Below are 19,146 nucleotides of genomic sequence, written 5' to 3'. Positions count from 1 at the left end.
AGCGTGGGGGGTGCAGGGGGGGCCCGGCTGCACCGGGCGCAACGTCTGGGGGTTAGGGTTAGGGGGCGCAAATCCACGGGTTAGGGGGCGCAAATTACTTGCCTTGCCCCGGGTGCTGACAACCCACTCTACGCCACTGCATAAGAGCAAGTCATCCCCACCGACCCAGGCGCCTACAGAAATGAAGCCGGCAGCGCCGAATCCCCTGTGCTTTGAGGTGTGTGGGGGGGGAAACCCCGATACGGCAAGCGAGGCTCAGCCTCAGAATTTGGGGACCCTCCTCCCTCCGACGCGCCAGCTAGTTGTGTGTGCTGCAGCCTGAAGGAGCTGGCCTGCAATATATGCACCCCATTCCCGAAATCTCCAGAGCATCAGAAGCCGCAGCTGGACCAGACAACCCCCCCTCTCCCCCCTTCTTCGTAGGGTGCAGCAGCTAAGCGGTTAACCGCAGCCAGCTGTAGCTCCAGCCGCCGCTGGATGAAGGCAACGTGGAGAAGATGCTCCTCCGTTATCCCTGAGCCATCCGCCAAGTTGCGCGCGGCTGGAGAGGCTGCGAAGGAGCGCGGCGGCTGCTGCTGCTGCAGTAGCAAAGGATGGAGGAGGGAGGAGGGGGTGGCGGCGGCGGGGGGGCCCAGGGCAGAGGAGAGCTTTGCCCGTGAGCCAGGATACCAGCCGGAGGGTTGTGCCCAGAGAGAGAGAGAGAGAAAGCCAAGCGGCACTTTTCTGCGACAGCTCCTGAATAATTGAGACAAGCGAGCGGCTTGCAGCGCTTTGCGAGGCAGCTGAAGCGTCACTCGGCTCCGGGTCGCCTCTCCTCCTGGTCCAGGGAGGGAGGAGACGCCGACGGCGGAGGAGATGCGCCCTGACTGGCCCGGCAGAGACCAGCAGAGGATGGCAGAGCTCTGAGTCCTTAGGATCAAGACCACCGCCGCCACTGTCCAACCCTGCCAGTCTGTCGTAGCTACTGGGCTGCCTCAGCATCCACACCGGCAACATGGCTTTGGTCGTGCACCTGAAGACGGTCACTGACCTGCGGGGCAAAGGAGACAGGATTGCCAAAGTAGCTTTCAGAGGTATGTGGGGAGCGGGGCTGGTACGTAGGGGGCGCTGGGCTGCAGGCACAGGGTCGGGCTCCTCTAATGGCAGCAAAAAGTTATCCGCAGGGAAGTCGCTTTGGGGCTGCAGGCGCAAGGACAGGGCCCAGGTGAGAGGGGCTCGCTCACCTGTCTGCCACCGGGGCAGCTCCAACCTGAGAAACTGGGGGGCTCGCCCGCCATCATTTTGCGCATGCCAAAGTTGGCTGGAGTTGATTTTCTTTTTTTAAAAGGGGAGGATTCTGTGGCTCCAGTTAGTCCTGGCTGTGTGGCCACATCCTCCCAAAGAATCATAGAACTGCACAGTTGGCAGGGACCCTGAGAGTCATCTAGTCCAACCCCCTGCGAAGCAGGAATTTGTTTGCCCAACGTGGGCTTTGAACCCCCGACCCTAAGTCTCACCCTCTACCGACTGGGCTATCGCATGGTAGTCATGTTGCCCAAGTGGCTTATATAAATTGAGACAGATGGAGGAGGGAAGACTTGTTCCAGATTCTTGTGAGACCCTTTGCAAAAGCTCTTATTTATTACGTATTCATTCTGTTGCTACTGCACCTTTTCTTCCGTGGAGCTTGCATTCCTCATTTAATCCCCACAACATCCCTGTCAGGTAGGTTAGGCTGAGAGTGAGTGGCCGGCTCAAGGAGATACTCAGTAAGCTCTATGAGCCAAGCGGAGATTCGAACCCAGTTCTCCTCCAGTCCGACACCCTCCCCACTACACTGGCTAGTCCCATATGGAGGAAGTCCCAGTTGCTGAAAGAGCCAGCTCGGTCCTTGCGGAGCAGACAGTTCAGGGTCGCATCCTGTACCACAACTGGGGTGCGGGAGAAGACGGCACAAGAGTGCCCTGCCCCTCTGCCTGGCTTCACATTCTTCCGCTGAAACTGCTTTCCCGAAAAAAGCAGCAAGCAAGGAACAGAGGAAGGAAGGGATTTGATACTGAGTCAGACCTTCGCTCTGTCTCCTTTTCTGCACAGCCTGGCAGCAGTGAAAGTCTCCAAGGTTTCAAGTTGGGATCTTTTCCAAGCCCTAACCCATGGGTAGGCAAACTAAGGCCCGGGGGCCGGATCTGGCCCAATTGTCTTCTCAATCCGGCCCACGGACAGTCTGGGAATCAGCGTGTTTTTACATGAGTAGAATGTGTCCTTTTATTTAAAATGCATCTCTGGGTTATTTGTGGGGCCTGCCTGATGTTTTTACATGAGTAGAATGTGTGCTTTTATTTAAAATGCATCTCTGGGTTATTTGTGGGGCATAGGAATTCGTTCATTCCCCCCACCCCCAAATATAGTCCCGCCCCACACAAGGTCTGAGGGACAGTGAACCGGCCCCCTGCTGAAAAAGTTTGCTGACCCCTGCCCTAACCAGACATACCACTGAGGACTGAATCTTTGTGCATTCAGAGCTGCTGCTCCAACCACTGAGCTTACGCCCCTTCCCCTACTAGCCTCCGAAATCCGGCCTTTTCCCTACAGTCTCTCCAGTCCTAGTGGAACTCCTCCGATCACCTCCTCCCTCATTTCTGCAGTCATTAAGCAATGCCGTTTGTTCCAGCTGGCCTCTTGGACCCAGCGAAGAGTCAGTGTGGTGTAGTGGTTAGAGCGCTGGACTAGGACCTGAGAGACCTGGGTTCAAATCCCCACTCAGTGTTGAAGCTCACAGGATGACAGTCACAGCCTCTTACCCTAGCTTGCAGGGTCGTTGTACAGATTAACTGAGGAGAGGGGTGAACCGAGGACTCTTTGGAGAGGAGATCAGTTGTGGGAGATCAATGCAATAAAACCAGTGTTTTGTGTAGATCGTGGTGCTGCTTTTTGTATTTTTGCGGGGGTTTTACTGTTGTTTTCGATGATATCTTAATTGGTGTATGGGTAGGGCCTTAAAAATGTTTTAAGTAAGCAAACAAATAAATAGCAGAGCCCAAGCTGGTGAGACACACTTTAAGAAGGATGTTGACAAACTGGAAGTTGTGCAGAGGAGGGCAACCAAGGTGATCAAGGGTCTGGAAACTAAGCCCTGTGAGATGCAGTTGAAGGAGCTGGGTATATTTAGCCTGGAAAAGAGGAGACTGAGTGGAGACAGGAGAGCCATCTTCAAATATCTCAAGGGCTATCGCATGGAAGATGGAGCAAGCTTGCTTTCTCCTGCTCTGGGGTAGGACTCGAACTCATGGCTTCATGTTACAAGGAAGGAGATTCCGACTAAACATACGGGGGTGGGGGACTTTCTGACAGTAAGAGCTGTAAGACAGTGGAACGGACTCCCTTGGGAGCTTGTGGACTCCCCTTCCCTGGAGGTTTTTCGGCAGAGGTTGGGTGGCCATCTGTCTTGGATGCTTTAGTTGAGATCCCAGAGATTGTAGGGGGTTGGGCTAGATGTCCTTCAGGGTCCCTTCCAGCTCTGAGAGTCTATTATTCTTTGCTTCTCTGCTTTTATGAGGCATCCCTGCTCCCCAGTGCTTAAATCTAGACTCTAAGAGAACTCGGAGTAAAATGCACCTTGTCCCTTTTTTCCAACTCCAGCCCAAAGTTCAAAGTCCAGCCTTACCTGGGGAGGTGCAATACACAGAACCTCGGACTCTCTGCAGGCACAGCCTCCGCTCTGCCCCTTTCTTGTGACGTCTCCTCTAACACAACCTTTGTGCATGCATGTGTGAAGATTTCATCACGCAGCTATTGCATCCGACGAGGCATGCACACATGTTCCAAACACATCGCCTACTCTAGCAGGATGCTCCAGGCATCCACTGCATGGAGCGATAATTTGAGCTTTTAATTCTGCAGCCATTGCATCGGCAATCCTCACCTGTGAGGTAGGCCAGCAGTCTTGTGACGCCCGCCCTGTGGAATGCCCTCCCATCAGATGTCAAGGAAAAAAACAGCTATCTGACGTTTAGATGACATCTGAAGGCAGCCCTGTTTAGGAAAGCTTTTAATGTTTGATTGTGTTTTTAATCTTTTGCTGGAAGCCACCCAGAGTGGCTGGGGAAACTGAGCCAGATGGGCAGGGTATTATTATTATTATTATTATTATTATTATTATTATTATTATTATTGACAGCAACCTCATACTGTGGGGATGGAACTGAGGGCAAGCGAGACTGACTTTGCAGCTGGTGGCATGAGATTCGGACCTGGCACTTAGCAGCTCAGGCTGAGCTCCAATACCAGCTTTCACACCCCCATCAGCACCAAATACATTGAGCTGGTGTGCTGTTTTGCAGCATAAGAAGAAATTTGAAAGGAGTTCCCACCTCTTGAAACCCAGGAAGGGAAGTGGCCAAGGCTTGCCTCTCAGACCACTGGTTTCCCCTTCCATGTCCACTCTAGGAATGTTGTAAAGGTAAAGGGACCCCTGACCATTAGGTCCAGTTGCGGATGACTCTGGGGTTGCGGCGCTCATCTCGCTTTACTGGCCGAGGGAGCCGGTGTACAGCTTCCGGGTCATGTGGCCAGCATGACTAAGCCGCTTCTGGCGAACCAGAGCAGCACACGGAAACGCCGTTTACCTTCCCGCCAGAGCGGTACCTATTTATCTACTTGCACTTGGATGTGCTTTCGAACTGCTAGGTGGGCAGGAGCAGGGACCGAGCAACGGGAGCTCACCCTGTCACGGGGATTCGAACCGCCGACCTTCTGATTGGCAAGTCCTAGGCTCTGTGGTTTAACCCACAGTGCCACCCGCGTCCCATTAAGGGAATGGGAAGGGCTAAAACCCCCAGTTACCTGGTAGCTCTCTAACCACTACACAAGCCTACCTCTTGCGTGCCCAAGGGCTTGCAGGGCACACAGAAAGTAGATTTGCACACCCATTTCAGGTTCAGTCCCCATGATCTGCAAGTAGGGCTGCAAGAGAGCCCAGCTTGAAACCCTACCAGTGAGGACAATCAGGATTGACCTAGATGGGCGCCCTGGTCTGGCTTTGCAGCTCTCTGCATTCCTAAGTTTGAGGGAGTTGGGTATGGTTAGCCTGGAGAAGAGAAGTCTGAGAGATGACTTGACAGCCTGTGGGTTAGGGACTGTTTTGCGCTGACTGTGCACGAGACATGCAGGGATTCCAGGATACCAAATCAATCAGTCAATCAATCAATCAATCAATCAATCAATCAATCAACCAATCCCCTGGGGAAATGTGCCTAGGGCTGCAGCCCAGAATCATAGCTGTCAACCGTCCCTTATTTGGCGGGAAACTCCTTTATCCCAGCGCTGTGTCCCGCTGCTGTCCCTTGTTGATGATGTCCCTTAAATTTCCCAGGTTTCATGCTCACCCAGCTTGGGAGGGAAGCAGCGGCTTGGGGTCCTCCGCCACACGCAAGAGAGCGTGCTGGTGCCGTCGTCTGGGCGTGAGGAGTTCAATTGGCCCTTCCCCGCCTGAGGGGGGGGAGAGACTCTCGCCCACACCGCCCGCGAGCCCAAAGGCAGCAGCGGTGGTGGCAGCTGAGGAGGCGGCCTGAGGGAGGAGGAAGATGAGGAGGTGGGGAGGGATGCAGAAGGGCAGCGCTTCAGCGGCCGCCGCCGCGCTGCAACCACCTCATGCCGGATTGACAGCATCTGTCAATCCTACCCATGTATGTAACTCAATACAATAGCAAAATCCCTTATTTTGGCTGCTGATCCCTTATTTTCGAGGCAGCTGGTCCCTTATTTTCAAATCTGTAAGTTGACAGCTATGCCCAGAATGCACCACTTGTGACTCTGAACAGGGCATAGAAAGTGGAAGAGAGGTGTATTCTGAAGTGCATTTTCACTCCAGCTAAGGTAAGGTTACCAGAATTTTTTCAATGAATCCAGGGACACTTTTCAACTTCAATGGATTTTGTTGTCGTTTAGTCGTTTAGTCGTGTCCGACTCTTCGTGACCCCCTGGACCAGAGCACGCCAGGCCCTCCTGTCTTCCACTGCCTCCCGCAGTTTGGTCAAACTCATGTTTGTAGCTTCGAGAACACTGTCCCATCATCCCCTTCTCCTTGTGCCCTCCATCTTTCCCAACATCAGGGTCTTTTCCAGGGAGTCTTCTCTTCTCCTGAGGTGGCCAAAGTCTTGGAGCCTCAGCTTCAGGATCTGTCCTTCCAGGGAGCACTCAGGGCTGATTTCCTTCAGAATGGAGAGGTTTGATCTTCTTGCAGTCCATGGGACTCTCAAGAGTCTCCTCCAGCACCATAATTCAAAAGCATCCATTCTTCGGCGATCAGCCTTCTTTATGGTCCAGCTCTCACTTCCATACATCACTACTGGGAAAACCAGAGCTTTAACTATAGGGACCTTTGTCAGCAAGATGATGTCTCTGCTTTTTAAGATGCTGTCTAGGTTTGTCAAAACTCCATGGACAAAGACAACGGTGTGGGATTTAGACCCCCAAAAATAAATAAAAAAGGGGGGGGGAATATGCGCAGTGTGCATAGGAATTCGTTCATATTTTTTTTCAAACTATAGTCTGGCCCCCAACAGTGCTTGAGGGAGAGTGAACTGGTGCCCTGCTTAAGAAGTTTGAGGACCCCTGTTCTTAATGCTTTTTAAAATGTTATTTTTAAAGTTACATTGCCTTTTTTTGTTTGCTGTCCTGGGCTCCTTTGGGAGGAAGTGAGGGGACCTTACACGACACTGATTCAAGTCCCACACTGACCAGTTCATCTCCACACCACACCCCTTATATTAAAAAAAAAAAGACCAGCAAGTCTGCTTTGCAAGTGTTCCAAAAGCCCTTTAGTTCTGCATCCTGGCATGTGACTGAATCCGACCCGGAAATAGTGAAAAATCTAGGAGCTCTCTCCCTGTGTGCCTCTGTTTTGCACATAATAAAATGAAATCACGTATAACCAGCAGGGCTGTTATAGAACTCTGATTAAAAGGAGGCAGCGGAGTAATTTCAGAAGAAGTTAAATAATGTCGTACAAGAAAGCTGCAGAGATAAGAGTGAAATTCAATTTATGTGACTTTCACTGGTGCTTCAAACATGCTTCTCATCTCAGTCTCTGTGCAGCGGCTGTAAATTTAGCAGCTCTGAGCAGGAAACCCTTCTCTTGGGCAGACAGAATAATACAATCATAGAATCATAGAATCATAGAGTTGGAAGAGACCACAAGGGCCATCGAGTCCAACCCCCTGCCAAGCAGGAAACACCATCAGAGCACTCCTGACATATGGTTGTCAGGCCTCTGCTTAAAGACCTCCAAAGAAGGAGACTCCACCACACTCCTTGGCAGCAAATGCCACTGTCGAACAGCTCTTCCTGTCAGGAAGTTCTTCCTAATGTTTAGGTGGAATCTTCTTTCTTGTAGTTTGGATCCATTGCTCCGTGTCCGCTTCTCTGGAGCAGCAGAAAACAACCTTTCTCCCTCCTCTATGTGACATCCTTTTATATATTTGAACATGGCTATCATATCACCCCTTAACCTCCTCTTCTCCAGGCTAAACATGCCCAGCTCCCTTAGCCGTTCCTCATAAGGCATCGTTTCCAGGCCTTTGACCATTTTGGTTGCCCTCCTCTGGACACGTTCCAGTTTGTCAGTGTCCTTCTTGAACTGTGGTGCCCAGAAATCATAGGGTTGTGGAACTGGAAGGGATCCCAGGGGTCAGCTTGTCCACCCCCTGCAATGCAGGAATCAAAGTGGAAGAGATCCTGGCAGGTGGTCCTCCAATCTTTGCTTGAAAACCTCCAAGGAAGGAGAGTCCACAGACTCTTGAGGGAGACCATTCCACTGCCAAACAACTCCTACTGTCAGAAAGTTCTTCTTTATGTTTAGTTGGAATCTACTTTCGTCTAACTTGAACCCCTTTGTTCGAGTCATTGGTTCGAGTCCTACCCTCCAGAGCATGAGAAAACAAGCTTGCTCTAATAACAATAATAATAATAATAATAATAATAATAATAATAATAATAATAATAATAATAATAATAATAATTTATTTATACCCCGCCCATCTTGCTGGGTCTCCCCAGCAACTCTGGGTGGCTTCCAACAAAGTATTAAAATACAGTGGTCTGTTAAACATTAAAAGCTTCCCTAAACAGGGCTGCCTTCAGATGTCTTCTAAAAGTCTGGTAGTTGTTCTTCTCTTTAACATCTGGTGGGAGGGCGTTCCACAGGGCAGGCGCCACCACCAAGAAGGCCCTCTGCCTGGTTCCCTGTAACTTGGCTTCTCGTAGCGAGGGAACCGCCAGAAGGCCCTCGGGGCTGGACCTCAGTGTCCGGGCGGAATGATGGGGGTGGAGACGCTCCTTCAGGTATACTGGGTCGAGGCTGTTTAGGGCTTTCAAAGTCAGCACCAACACTTTGAATTGTGCTCAGAAACGTACTGGGAGCCAGTGTAGGTCTTTCAAGACCGGTGTTATGTGGTCTCGGTGGCCGCTCCCAGTCACTAGTCTAGCTGACACATTCTTGATTAGTTGTAGTTTCCGGGTCACCTTCAAAAGTAGCCCCACATAGAAAGCATTGCAGTTGTCCAAGCGAGAGATAACCAGAGCATGCACTACTATGGAGAGGCAGTCTGCAGGCAAGAAGGGTCTCATCCTGCGTACCAGATGGAGCTGGGAGACAGCTGCCCTGGACACAGATTTGACCTGTGCCTCCATGGACAGCTGTGAGTCCAAAATGACTCCCAGGCTACGCACCTGGTCCTTCAGGGGGCACAGTTACCCCATTCAGGACCAGGGAGTCCACCACACCTGCCCGCCCCCTGTCCCCCCAAAACAGTACTTCTGTCTTGTCAGGATTCAACCTCAATCTGTTAGCCGCCATCCATCCTCCAACCGCCTCTAGACACTCACACAGGACCTTCACCACCTTCACTGGTTCCGATTTGAAAGAGAGGTAGAGCTGAGTATCATCCACATATTGATGAACATGTGACAGCCCTTGAGATATTTGAAGGTGGCTCTCCTATCACCTCTCAGTCTCCTCTTTTCCAGGCTAAACATGCCCAACTCCTTCAACTGTTCCTCATTAGGCTAGGTTTCCAGTCCCTGGATCATCTTGGTTGCCCTCCTCTGTACATCTTCCAGCTTGTCCACATCCTTCCCAAATTGTAGTAACCAGAACTGGATACAGTATTCCATACCATAAGACTTAGGAATATCTGTGAACAGATTCACACCCCCCCCCCAAAAAAATCCCTTCCTTGATTCAACATACATGCTATGCTATAATTCATACTGGCATAGATCTCCTGTTCTTTGATTGTCCCAAATGCGTAAGCTCTTCTTCCATGGTAATTACATAATAAGAGCAAAGGATGGCATGGCCAAATTACATGCAATAGGTTCATGTTCATGTTCATTCAGGACTATAGTTGACCCAGTTATCCTTTGTGCTGTTGCATCAATACTGCGCCTATGTACCCAACTTACATTTTTTCATAAATATTTATTGAGCTTGAGATTAATGGTTTCAAACACTATAACATTGAGAATGATTTCTTGGAGGCGGAGCGGTAAGCCAATTTGCCTACGAAATCCCCGTATCCCATAAATGCCAACTTGACCACTTCGATGGGCAGAACTGGCACTGTTTACAGGTGCCGCAGAAATACCCATTCCACATTTGTGAGGACTCAATCTTCTAGGGTAGCGGCACCTGCCCTGCGGAACTCCCTGCCTATTGATGTCAGGCAAGGGCCTTCCCTGTGGTTTTTCTTTTTTTGGCACCTCCTAAAAACATCCTTAGGGACGTGGGTGGCACTGTGGGTTAAACCACAGAGCCTAGGACTTGCTGATCAGAAGGTCACCTGTTCGAATCCCCGCGACAGGGTGAGCTCTCGTTGCTCGGTCCCTGCTCCTGCCAACCTAGCAGTTTGAAAGCACATCAAAGTGCAAGTAGATAAATAGGTACCGCTCTGGCGGGAAGGCAAACGGCGTTTCCGTGCGCTACTCTGGTCTTGCTGGCCACATGACCCGGAAGCTGTACGCCGGCTCCCTCAGCCAATAAAGCGAGATGAGCGCCGCAACCCCAGAGTCAGCCACGACTGGACCTAACAGCCAGGGGTTCCTTTACCTTTAAAAACATCCTTAGAAACACTAAACATTTGGGCAAGATGTTGATTCCTCTGCACGCAAGTCGCTTAACCCCATCAGGGTTCCCAGAAACTGACAGCTTCTCGGTCTCCCGATGCAGAAACAGTTTTTTTCCAGAGCACCAGAGGTTAATCTCCTGATCAATAGCTAAGATTTATGTCTGACCACCATCTATCTCCATGTAACTATTTCTGTCAGCAGCCTGCCAACAAAAGATGTTCAATCCACCATGTTCTTCCCCTGGAAGTTATTATAATGATCTTTTAAATGATCCCCCCGACTATGTCTTTAACTTTTTCTGTTTTATCTGTAAGTTGCCTTGAATCCCTATCGGGGTGAAAGGTGGGGTATAAATGAATGAATGAATTTACTGAAAAGAGATAGATAATTGATTACGGTCGGAGACCAGCTTATAAAACACACGTGGGGGTACATTCCCAGAAAGAAAACAAATGGTTCAAACAATGTACAACAATAAATTTAAATTTTATAAATGTGATAAGCATGTTTTTAGTCATTTAGTCGTGTCCGCCTCTTCGTGACCCCATGGACCAGGCCCTCCTGTCTTCCACTGCCTCTCGCACTTGGGTCAAACTCATGCTGGTAGCTTCGAGAACACTGTCCCACCATCTCGTCCTCTGTCGTCCCCTTCTCCTTGTGCCCTCCATCTTTCCCAACATCAGGGTCTTTTCAGTCTTCTCTTCTCATGAGGTGGCCAAAGTCTTGGAGCCTCAGCTTCAGGATCTGTCCTTCCAGTGAGCACTCAGGGCTGGTGTCCTTCAGAATGGAGAGGTTTGATCTTCTTGCAGTCCATGGGACTCTCAAGAGTCTCCTCCAGCACCAGAATTCAAAAGCATCAATTCTTTGGCGATCAGCCATCTTTACGGTCCTATATGCGATTAGCATATAGACTCTTAAAACTTTAAGCTAAGCTACTGCATAGATATGTCCAGAGTCACCCATGGAACTGAGTTTGGGATTTTCTTCACGAACTTGTTTGAGTCGGGGGATGGTCTGTGCCTACAGAGAATTTACTGAACATCTTAATAACAATTCAACCCAAATCATTGAATGATTCAAGAATAATTCATGGAAAGGGGAGGCAGTTTGGAAGGGAAGGGGCTCTCTGCTGCAGCTGTGTCCATGCGCGATCTGGCTTGCCGGATGGCCGGTGGGTGAGACAGACGGACGGACACAACCCTCTGAATTTACAACCAACCATTGCTCAAGAGGTTCCCTGCCAAGGTTTTCAGCCGAGAAGTGAAGCCTGCAGGCCAGCTGAGCTGAGCGCCTTGCTGTGAAATCCACCTGCAAAAAACCACAGAGAGGTACCTGCTTGCCTGGAGCTACAGATTTCGTTTGCTGCTGGCAGAGGAAGTGTTGAGACGCCTTGCACTGTTTCCCTAGAACCACAGGCTGAAAGATGCCTAGTTGAGCATCTATTCCACACATCAGCTGTTTGGCGGTGAGTTTGAGCAACCTCAGCAAAGCCCTGCTGTCCCTCCTGCTCATGAGGCGACCCTCCCTGGGTCACCTCATGAACCGCAAGGACTCTCCAGGGTGTTCCCTACTTCCAGCAGGCAAGAGCTTTTTTTGGAGAAGATCTCTATTCCTATTCTTGAGGGTGGAGTGGGTTAATTTTGATACTATACTACAGGCATGTCCAACTCCCAAGAGACTATGATCTACTCCCAGTATAGAAACACTGGCAGTGATCTACTGGCAGTTGTTGAGCTTTTTTTAGGGGGGAGGCAAGAGTTGTTGAGTTTTTTGTTGTTAATCGTGGCCAACCGGTTGGACATCACTGCTATACGTCATCTGTTCCGGAGGTCTGTTCCAAAACCAAAGCGTTCCAAAACCAAGGTGCGCTTTCCCATAGGAAGCAATGCAAAATGGATTAATCTGTTCCAGACTTGTCCATGTAGAAAGACTGGGCCGTTATAAAGAGATGTAGTGGTTCTTAACTGATCGGTGATGTGGTAGTGTTGTATTGTATTATTTATGCAAATTGATTTCCTCTGGAGTTAAAGATCTGACCGGGACAAACCTTGTTATGCTGAGCTCGTATGTTGCACAATTTGTATATGGTGTCTGTTTGATAATGTGTGGTTTGCTATGCCTAATAAAGGATATTTAATTTGAGAAAGCTCCTTGACCGTGTGTGTGTGTGTGTGTGTTTCGAACCCAGACCCAGCTGTGTTTGTCCAACCTCTGGGTTGGACTAGATGACCCTTGGTGTCCCTGCAATTCTAGGCTTCTGTCTCCCACCCATTTCCCGGCTCTTCTCTCATTCTCTCTGGCTCAGCCAGGCCTGACTCTGCTCAATATCCTTCGTTCCCCACGAGATCCACCTATTTATAGGTCCTCTCGCTTGCTTCACAGTTTCTCTGGGATTTGTTCACAGACGTCTGTGCGTCACAAGCAGGTCTGGGAATTGGGGACTGTCTCCCTGGGGTGCCTCCTCACTCACTCCTTGAGGGTGTCACATTCCTGCAGAGTTTAAAACACCCACCCTGCGCGCGTTTTCTGCGAGGGCTGCGAGGGCCACAGGGGAGGGATGCAGGGGCCGGAAGGCAGCACCTGGAGGCTACACTACAGCTTTACACAACCCAAATCTATTGCCTTGGCACCACCTGCCATGGCTTGCTTCCCTGACCTACTGGGTCACTATTTTGGGGGTCTGCCAGAGGGAGAATCGTAAAATTAGATTTCTTTCTGCAGGGCCTGTAAGACAGAGTTGTTCCGCCTGGCCTTTGGCTTGGAATCAACTTGATCCCCTTCCCCTCTTTCCTTTTTCCTTTCTCCTTCTGTGATGGAACTCCTATTTGGGGACTTCCCTGGCTTTTTTCTGGCCCACGTAGGACTAGTCTGGATAGTTGGCCTTGGTGAAGACTTGACGTTTTCATCCCCAAAAAGTTTTTTATTTGAGTTTCTACTGAAATGAGGCTGAATCTTAATGTTGTACTTTAATCTTGGTTTTTAAGTTGTATTTTAGTCAATTGTTTTTATACCTGGTGTTAGATGCCCTGAGGCTGGGGAGGGTGGGGTATAAATTATTATTATTATTATTATTATTATTATTATTATTATTATTATTATAGCAGTCAAGTATAACATGACTGTTGTACCACAGAGCCTAGGGCTTGCTGATCAGAAGGTTGGCGGTTCGAATCCCCACAATGGGGTGAGCTCCCGTTGCTCGGTCCCAGCTCCTGCCAACCTAGCAGTTCGAAAGCACGTCAAAGTACAAGTAGATAAATAGGTACCGCTCTGGCAGGAAGGTAAACGGCATTTTCGTGCGCTGCTCTGGTTCGCCAGAAGCGGCTTAGTCATGCTGGCCACATGACCCGGAAGCTGTACGCTGGCTCCCTCGGCCAATAAAGCGAGATGAGCACCGCAACCCCAGAGTCATCCGCGACTGGACCTAACGGTCAGGGGTCCCTTTACCTTTACAACATTCGTAGAGGAGACATGCAAGGGGATGCTTTGTACCAGCCAGTAGAAAACTTCCTCTTTCCTTCTGGGCTGGGACAAACTTCCTCTGCATGTGACTAAAGGTGGGCGTGGTCTTACCTGCCCAGGTAACAAAAGGGCAAGGCAGGGAGCACACCTTCTCTTTCTCTCTTTTCCATCTTGCCTTCAACGTGTGAGTGGCAGCAACTGCCTGTCTGCAGTCATAGAATCATAGAATCATAGAGTTGGAAGAGACCACAAGGGCCATCGAGTCCAACCCCCTGCCAAGCAGGAAACACCATCAGAGCACTCCTGACATATGGTTGTCAAGCCTCTGCTTAAAGACCTCCAAAGAAGGAGACTCCACCACACTCCTTGGCAGCAAATTCCACTGCCGAACAGCTCTTACTGTCAGGAAGTTCTTCCTAATGCTTAGGTGGAATCTTCTTTCTTGTAGTTTGGATCCATTGCTCCGTGTCCGCTTCTCTGGAGCAGCAGAAAACAACCTTTCTCCCTCCTCTATGTGACATCCTTTTATATATTTGAACATGGCTATCATATCACCCCTTAACCTCCTCTTCTCCTGGCTAAACATGCCCAACTCCCTTAGCCGTTCCTCATAAGGCATCGTTTCCAGGCCTTTGACCATTTTGGTTGCCCTCCTCTGGACATGTGTCAGTTTGTCAGTGTCCTTCTTGAACTGTGGTGCCCAGAACTGGACACAGTACTCCAGGTGAGGTCTGACCAGAACAGAATACAGTGGCACTATTACTTCCCTTGATCTAGATGCTATACTCCTATTGATGCAGCCCAGAATTGCATTGGCTTTTTTAGCTGCCGCGTCACACTGTTGGCTCATGTCAAGTTTGTGGTCAACCAAGACTCCTAGATCCTTTTCACATGTACTGCTCTCAAGCCAGGTGTCACCCATCTTGTATTTGTGCCTCTCATTTTTTTTGCCCAAGTGCAATACTTTACATTTCTCCCTGTTAAAATTCATCTTGTTTGTTTTGGCCCAGTTCTCTAATCTGTCAAGGTCATTTTGAAGTGTGATCCTGTCCTCTTGGATCCCCACTTGGGACTAACACCCATACGGGGTAGTTCCACGTGTATACAGGTGAAATTCGAAAAATTAGAATATCGTGGGAAAGTTCCTTTCTTTCACTAATTCAACTTCAAAGGTGAACCTAATATATGAGATCGACTCATGATATGCAAAGCAAGATATATCAAGCCTTGATTTGTTCTACAGGTGAAACTCGAAGAATTAGAATATCATGGAAAAGTTCCTTTCTTTCCGTAATCCAACTTGAAAGGTGAAACTAATATATGAGATAGACTCATCACACGCAAAGCGAGATATGTCAAGCCTTGATTTGTTATCATTGCGATGATCATGGCATGCAGCTGATGAAAACCCCAAATTAACAATCTCAGAATATTAGAATATTCAAAGAAATCGGCAAAACAAGGATTGCAAATTGAGTAAGATTGGGCCTCTGAGAAGTAGAAGCAGATCTCGCCTTGCATGTCATGAGTCGAAATTTTTTTAAAAAAGAAGAAGACTGTTGTGTCATTATTGTTTTTAAGAGGGAACTAAAGGGGAAATTTTCCAGGAACAACCCAATCTGGATAAGCCAGACTGGATTGTTTAACTCAAGAGATTCAAACAAATCTACCAACTAGCTTTCTGCAATATACAGGGAATGTGCTTTACTACTAACTTACTAGTGTGAGTGAGGAAGGATAATATTTAATAATATAATATATATATATTTAATTAATATATCCGAAAGGCTGGGCTGGATGAACCCCTAGCCAGAATTAAGATTGCCGGAAGAAATATCAGCAACCTCAGATATGCAGATGACACAACCTTGATGGCAGAAAGTGAGGAGGAATTAAAGAAGCTTTTAATGAGGGTAAAAGAGGAGAGCGCAAAATATGGTCTGAAGCTCAACATCAAAAAAATGAAGATCATGGCCACTGGTCCCATCACCTCCTGGCAAATAGAAGGGGAAGAAATGGAGGCAGTGAGAGATTTTACTTTCTTGGGCTCCATGATCACTGCAGATGGTGACAGCAGCCATGAAATTAAAAGACGCCTGCTTCTTGGGAGAAAAGCAATGACAAACCTAGACAGAGGCACGCAGGGAGAGAGCTCCTAGATTTTTCACTATTTCCGGGTCGGATTCAGTCACATGCCAGGATGCAGAACTAAAGGGCTTGTGGAACACTTGCAAAGCAGACTTGCTGGTCTTTTTTTTCTAATATAAGGGGTGTGGTGTGGAGATGAACTGGTCAGTGTGGGACTTGAATCAGTGTCATGTAAGGTCCCCTCACTTCCTCCCAAAGGAGCCCAGGACAGCAAACAAAAAAAGGCAATGTAACTTTAAAAATAACATTTTAAAAAGCATTAAGAACAGGGGTCCTCAAACTTCTTAAGCAGGGCACCAGTTCACTCTCCCTCAAGCACTGTTGGGGGCCAGACTATAGTTTGAAAAAAAATATGAACGAATTCCTATGCACACTGCGCATACTCCCCCCCTTTTTTATTTATTTTTGGGGGCCTAAATTCCACACTGTTGTCTTTGTCCATGGAGTTTTGACAAACCTAGACAGCATCTTAAAAAGCAGAGACATCATCTTGCCGACAAAGGTCCCTATAGTTAAAGCTCTGGTTTTCCCAGTAGTGATGTATGGAAGTGAGAGCTGGACCATAAAGAAGGCTGATCGTTGAAGAATGGATGCTTTTGAATGATGGTGCTGGAGGAGACTCTTGAGAGTCCCATGGACTGCAAGAAGATCAAACCTCTCCATTCTGAAGGAAATCAGCCCTGAGTGCTCACTAGAAGGACAGATCCTGAAGCTGAGGCTCCAATACTTTGGCCACCTCGTGAGAAGAGAAGACTCCCTGGAAAAGACCCCGATGTTGGGGAAGATGGAGGGCAGAAGGAGAAGGGGACGACAGAGGAAGAGATGGTGGGACAGTGATCTCGAAGCTACCAGCATGAGTTTGACCAAACTGCGGGAGGCAGCGGAAGACAGGAGTGCCTGGCGTGCTCTGGTCCATGGGGTCACGAAGAGGCGGACACGACTAAACGACTAAACAACAACAATATCCTCTCCTACCGTCCACAACATTCCCACACTGGGAGTTGAACCAGGAACCTTCTGCGTGTTAAGCTGGCGCTCTGCAACTGATCCACGGCCACTTTCCATGTCTCTGAACTATCCATCGCTGGGGAGCAAGGATGGAAGAGCGCTCTTGCCTCCAGCTTTTGTTTCTGGACTTCTTAGCGGCTTCTGGTTAGCCACATCAAGAATCAGGATGTGAAATGAGCTGCTCCTTTGGTCTAATCCTGCGGGGACCGAGGGCAGAGATCCCACTCTGCCAAGATAGTCCACGGGCGGCAAATCCCAGTGATATCAGCTGATTTCCAGGGGCAATTCATCATATCAGCGCTAAGTAGCTTTCGAATTTTTTCTCCGGCTGGTTGTAATGTGCCAGAACTGCATCTGGAGAAATCATGATGAGCTGAAGATGTACTTGCTAATGCTAAATGGCAGGAAGTCTGTTTCTGAGCACAATTCAAAGTGTTGGTGCTGACCTTTAAAGCCTTGGTCCAGTATACCTGAAGGAGCGTTTCCACCCCCATCATTCTGCCCGGACACTGAGGTCCAGCGCCGATGGCCTTCTGGCGGTTCCCTTGCTGCGAGAAGCCAAGTTACAGGGAACCAGGCAGAGGGCCTTCTCAGTGGTGGCACCCGCCCTGTGGAACGCCCTCCCAGCAGATGTCAAAGAGAAGAACAACTACCAGACTTTTAGAAGACATCTGAAGGCAGCCCTGTTCAGGGAAGCTTTTAATGTTTAACAGACCATTGTATTTTAATACTTTGTTGGAAGGCGCCCAGAGTGTCTGGGGAGACCCAGCCAGATGAGCGGGGTATAAATAATAAATTCTTATTCTTATTCTTATACTTTATCTTCATTGCCATGACTTCTGCTCTTGGATTTACTGCGGCCATTTGGAATCCTGGCGCCTATCACTGAAAGCGCATGCAGCTTCTCCCTATTTTTCATCACCTGCCAATTGGGGTACTTACTCCAATTAATCATAGAATCACAGAATGAGAGAATCATAGCATGAAGGGACCCCCAAAGGTCATCCAGTCCAACCCCTTGCCATGCAGGTTCTCAACTAGATCAAACATGTTACGGGTGGTCATCCAACCTCTGCTTAAAAACCTCCAAGGAAGGACAGTCCGCAACTTCCCGAGGGAGAGCGATCCGCTATCCAACAGCTCTTGCTGTCAGAAAGTTTCTATGCATGTTTAGTCAGAAGCTCCTTCCTTGTAACTTGAAGCCATGGGTTCGAGTCCTACCCTCCAGAGCAGGAGAAAACAATCTTCTTCCATCTTCCATGTGACAGCCCTTGAGATATTTGAAGATAGCTCTCCAGTCTCGTCTCAGTCTCCTCTTTTCCGGGCTAAACATCCCCAGCTCCTTCAACCGTTCCTCATAAGGCTTGGCTTCCAGACCCTTGATCATTTTAGTCACCTTCCTCTGCACTGTGGGGTGTGAAACACAGAGCAGTCAAATACGACATTCCTTGTTTTCCTAGAGTGGACATGCAAGGGGATGTTTGGTCCAGCCAGTCGAAACTTCCTGTTCCTCCTGGCTGGAGCATCCTTCCTTTTGCCTGTGATAGAAGGTGGGCGTGACCTTACCTGTCCAGGTAACAAAATAACGAGTCGCACAGCACCCTTCCCTCTTTTTGACTCCCTTGTTCATTGGACCAGCTTTTAACTAGGACTGCTCTGCTAGCTCTCAGCTAGCAGCAGCACTAGGATATATCCCCCCATATTAGTTACATATTTGTAACTAAGTGCCTTCAGGGATCCAACTGTGAACTGATGTAAGTAAACTTCTTTTATTGACTTTGAATAAGATTGTGGAGTCTTTTTTCATCTCCGCCAAGCTAAGCAGTTGGCTCCTTATCTCTCTCGCCCTGACCTAGCCACTGTGATCCACGCGACGGTCACCTCCAGACTGGATTATTGTAACTCGCTCTACGTGGAGCTGCCCTTGAGACTGACCCAGAAACTCCAGCGGGTGCAGAATGTCGCGGCGAGACTCCTTATGGGGTCTTCGCTGCGAGACCACATTCATCCGGTACTATATCAGCTGCACTGGCTCCCGGTGGAGTACAGGATCAGGTTTAAGGTGCTGGTTTTAACCTTTAAAGCCCTATACGGCCTAGGACCCTCGTACCTACGGGACCACCTCTCCTGGTATGCCCCACAAAGAAACCTACGGTCTGCAAATAAAAACATCCTGAAGGTCCCAGGCCTCAGAGAGGTTAGGCTGGCCTCAACTAGAGCCAGGGCCTTCTCGGCTGCGGCTCCAATCTGGTGGAACGCTCTGTCACAAGAGACTAGGGCCCTGCGGGACCTGACATCTTTCCGCAGGGCCTGCAAGACAGAGTTGTTCCACCAGGCCTTTGGTCAGGGCGCAGCCTGACTCCCTCCTCTGGCAACCTGCACAGAGTTTTGCTTAATGGTTGCCATCAACTTGATTTTAATTAA

The 19,146-nt window shown here is 49.0% G+C and overlaps 1 protein-coding gene across 14 annotated transcripts in view; it reads left to right on the top strand.

Moving 5' to 3' along the window:
- The first annotated feature begins 376 nt into the window (after window positions 1-376).
- OTOF (otoferlin) overlaps window positions 377-19,146 on the top strand; it is a 186,134-nt gene continuing 167,364 nt past the window's right edge. For 10 of the 14 annotated variants that reach the window (XM_083604711.1, XM_083604721.1, XM_083604719.1 and 7 more), the window contains exon 1: window positions 378-1,073. In XM_083604711.1, coding sequence (XP_083460837.1) covers window positions 995-1,073 — 79 coding nt within the window. In that variant the 5' untranslated portion in view covers window positions 378-994. Of the gene's footprint in view, window positions 1,074-19,146 lie in introns of all 14 variants that reach the window. The other 4 variants (XM_083604713.1, XM_083604720.1, XM_083604710.1 and 1 more) reach the window with 2 other exon arrangements.

This window comes from Podarcis filfolensis (genome assembly GCF_964270895.1).
Source record: "Podarcis filfolensis genome assembly, chromosome: 3".
Classification (NCBI taxonomy): Eukaryota; Metazoa; Chordata; class Lepidosauria; order Squamata; family Lacertidae; genus Podarcis; species Podarcis filfolensis.
The sequence above is the reverse complement of the archived record's forward strand: the minus strand, read 5'-3'. Positions and strand labels throughout refer to the sequence as shown.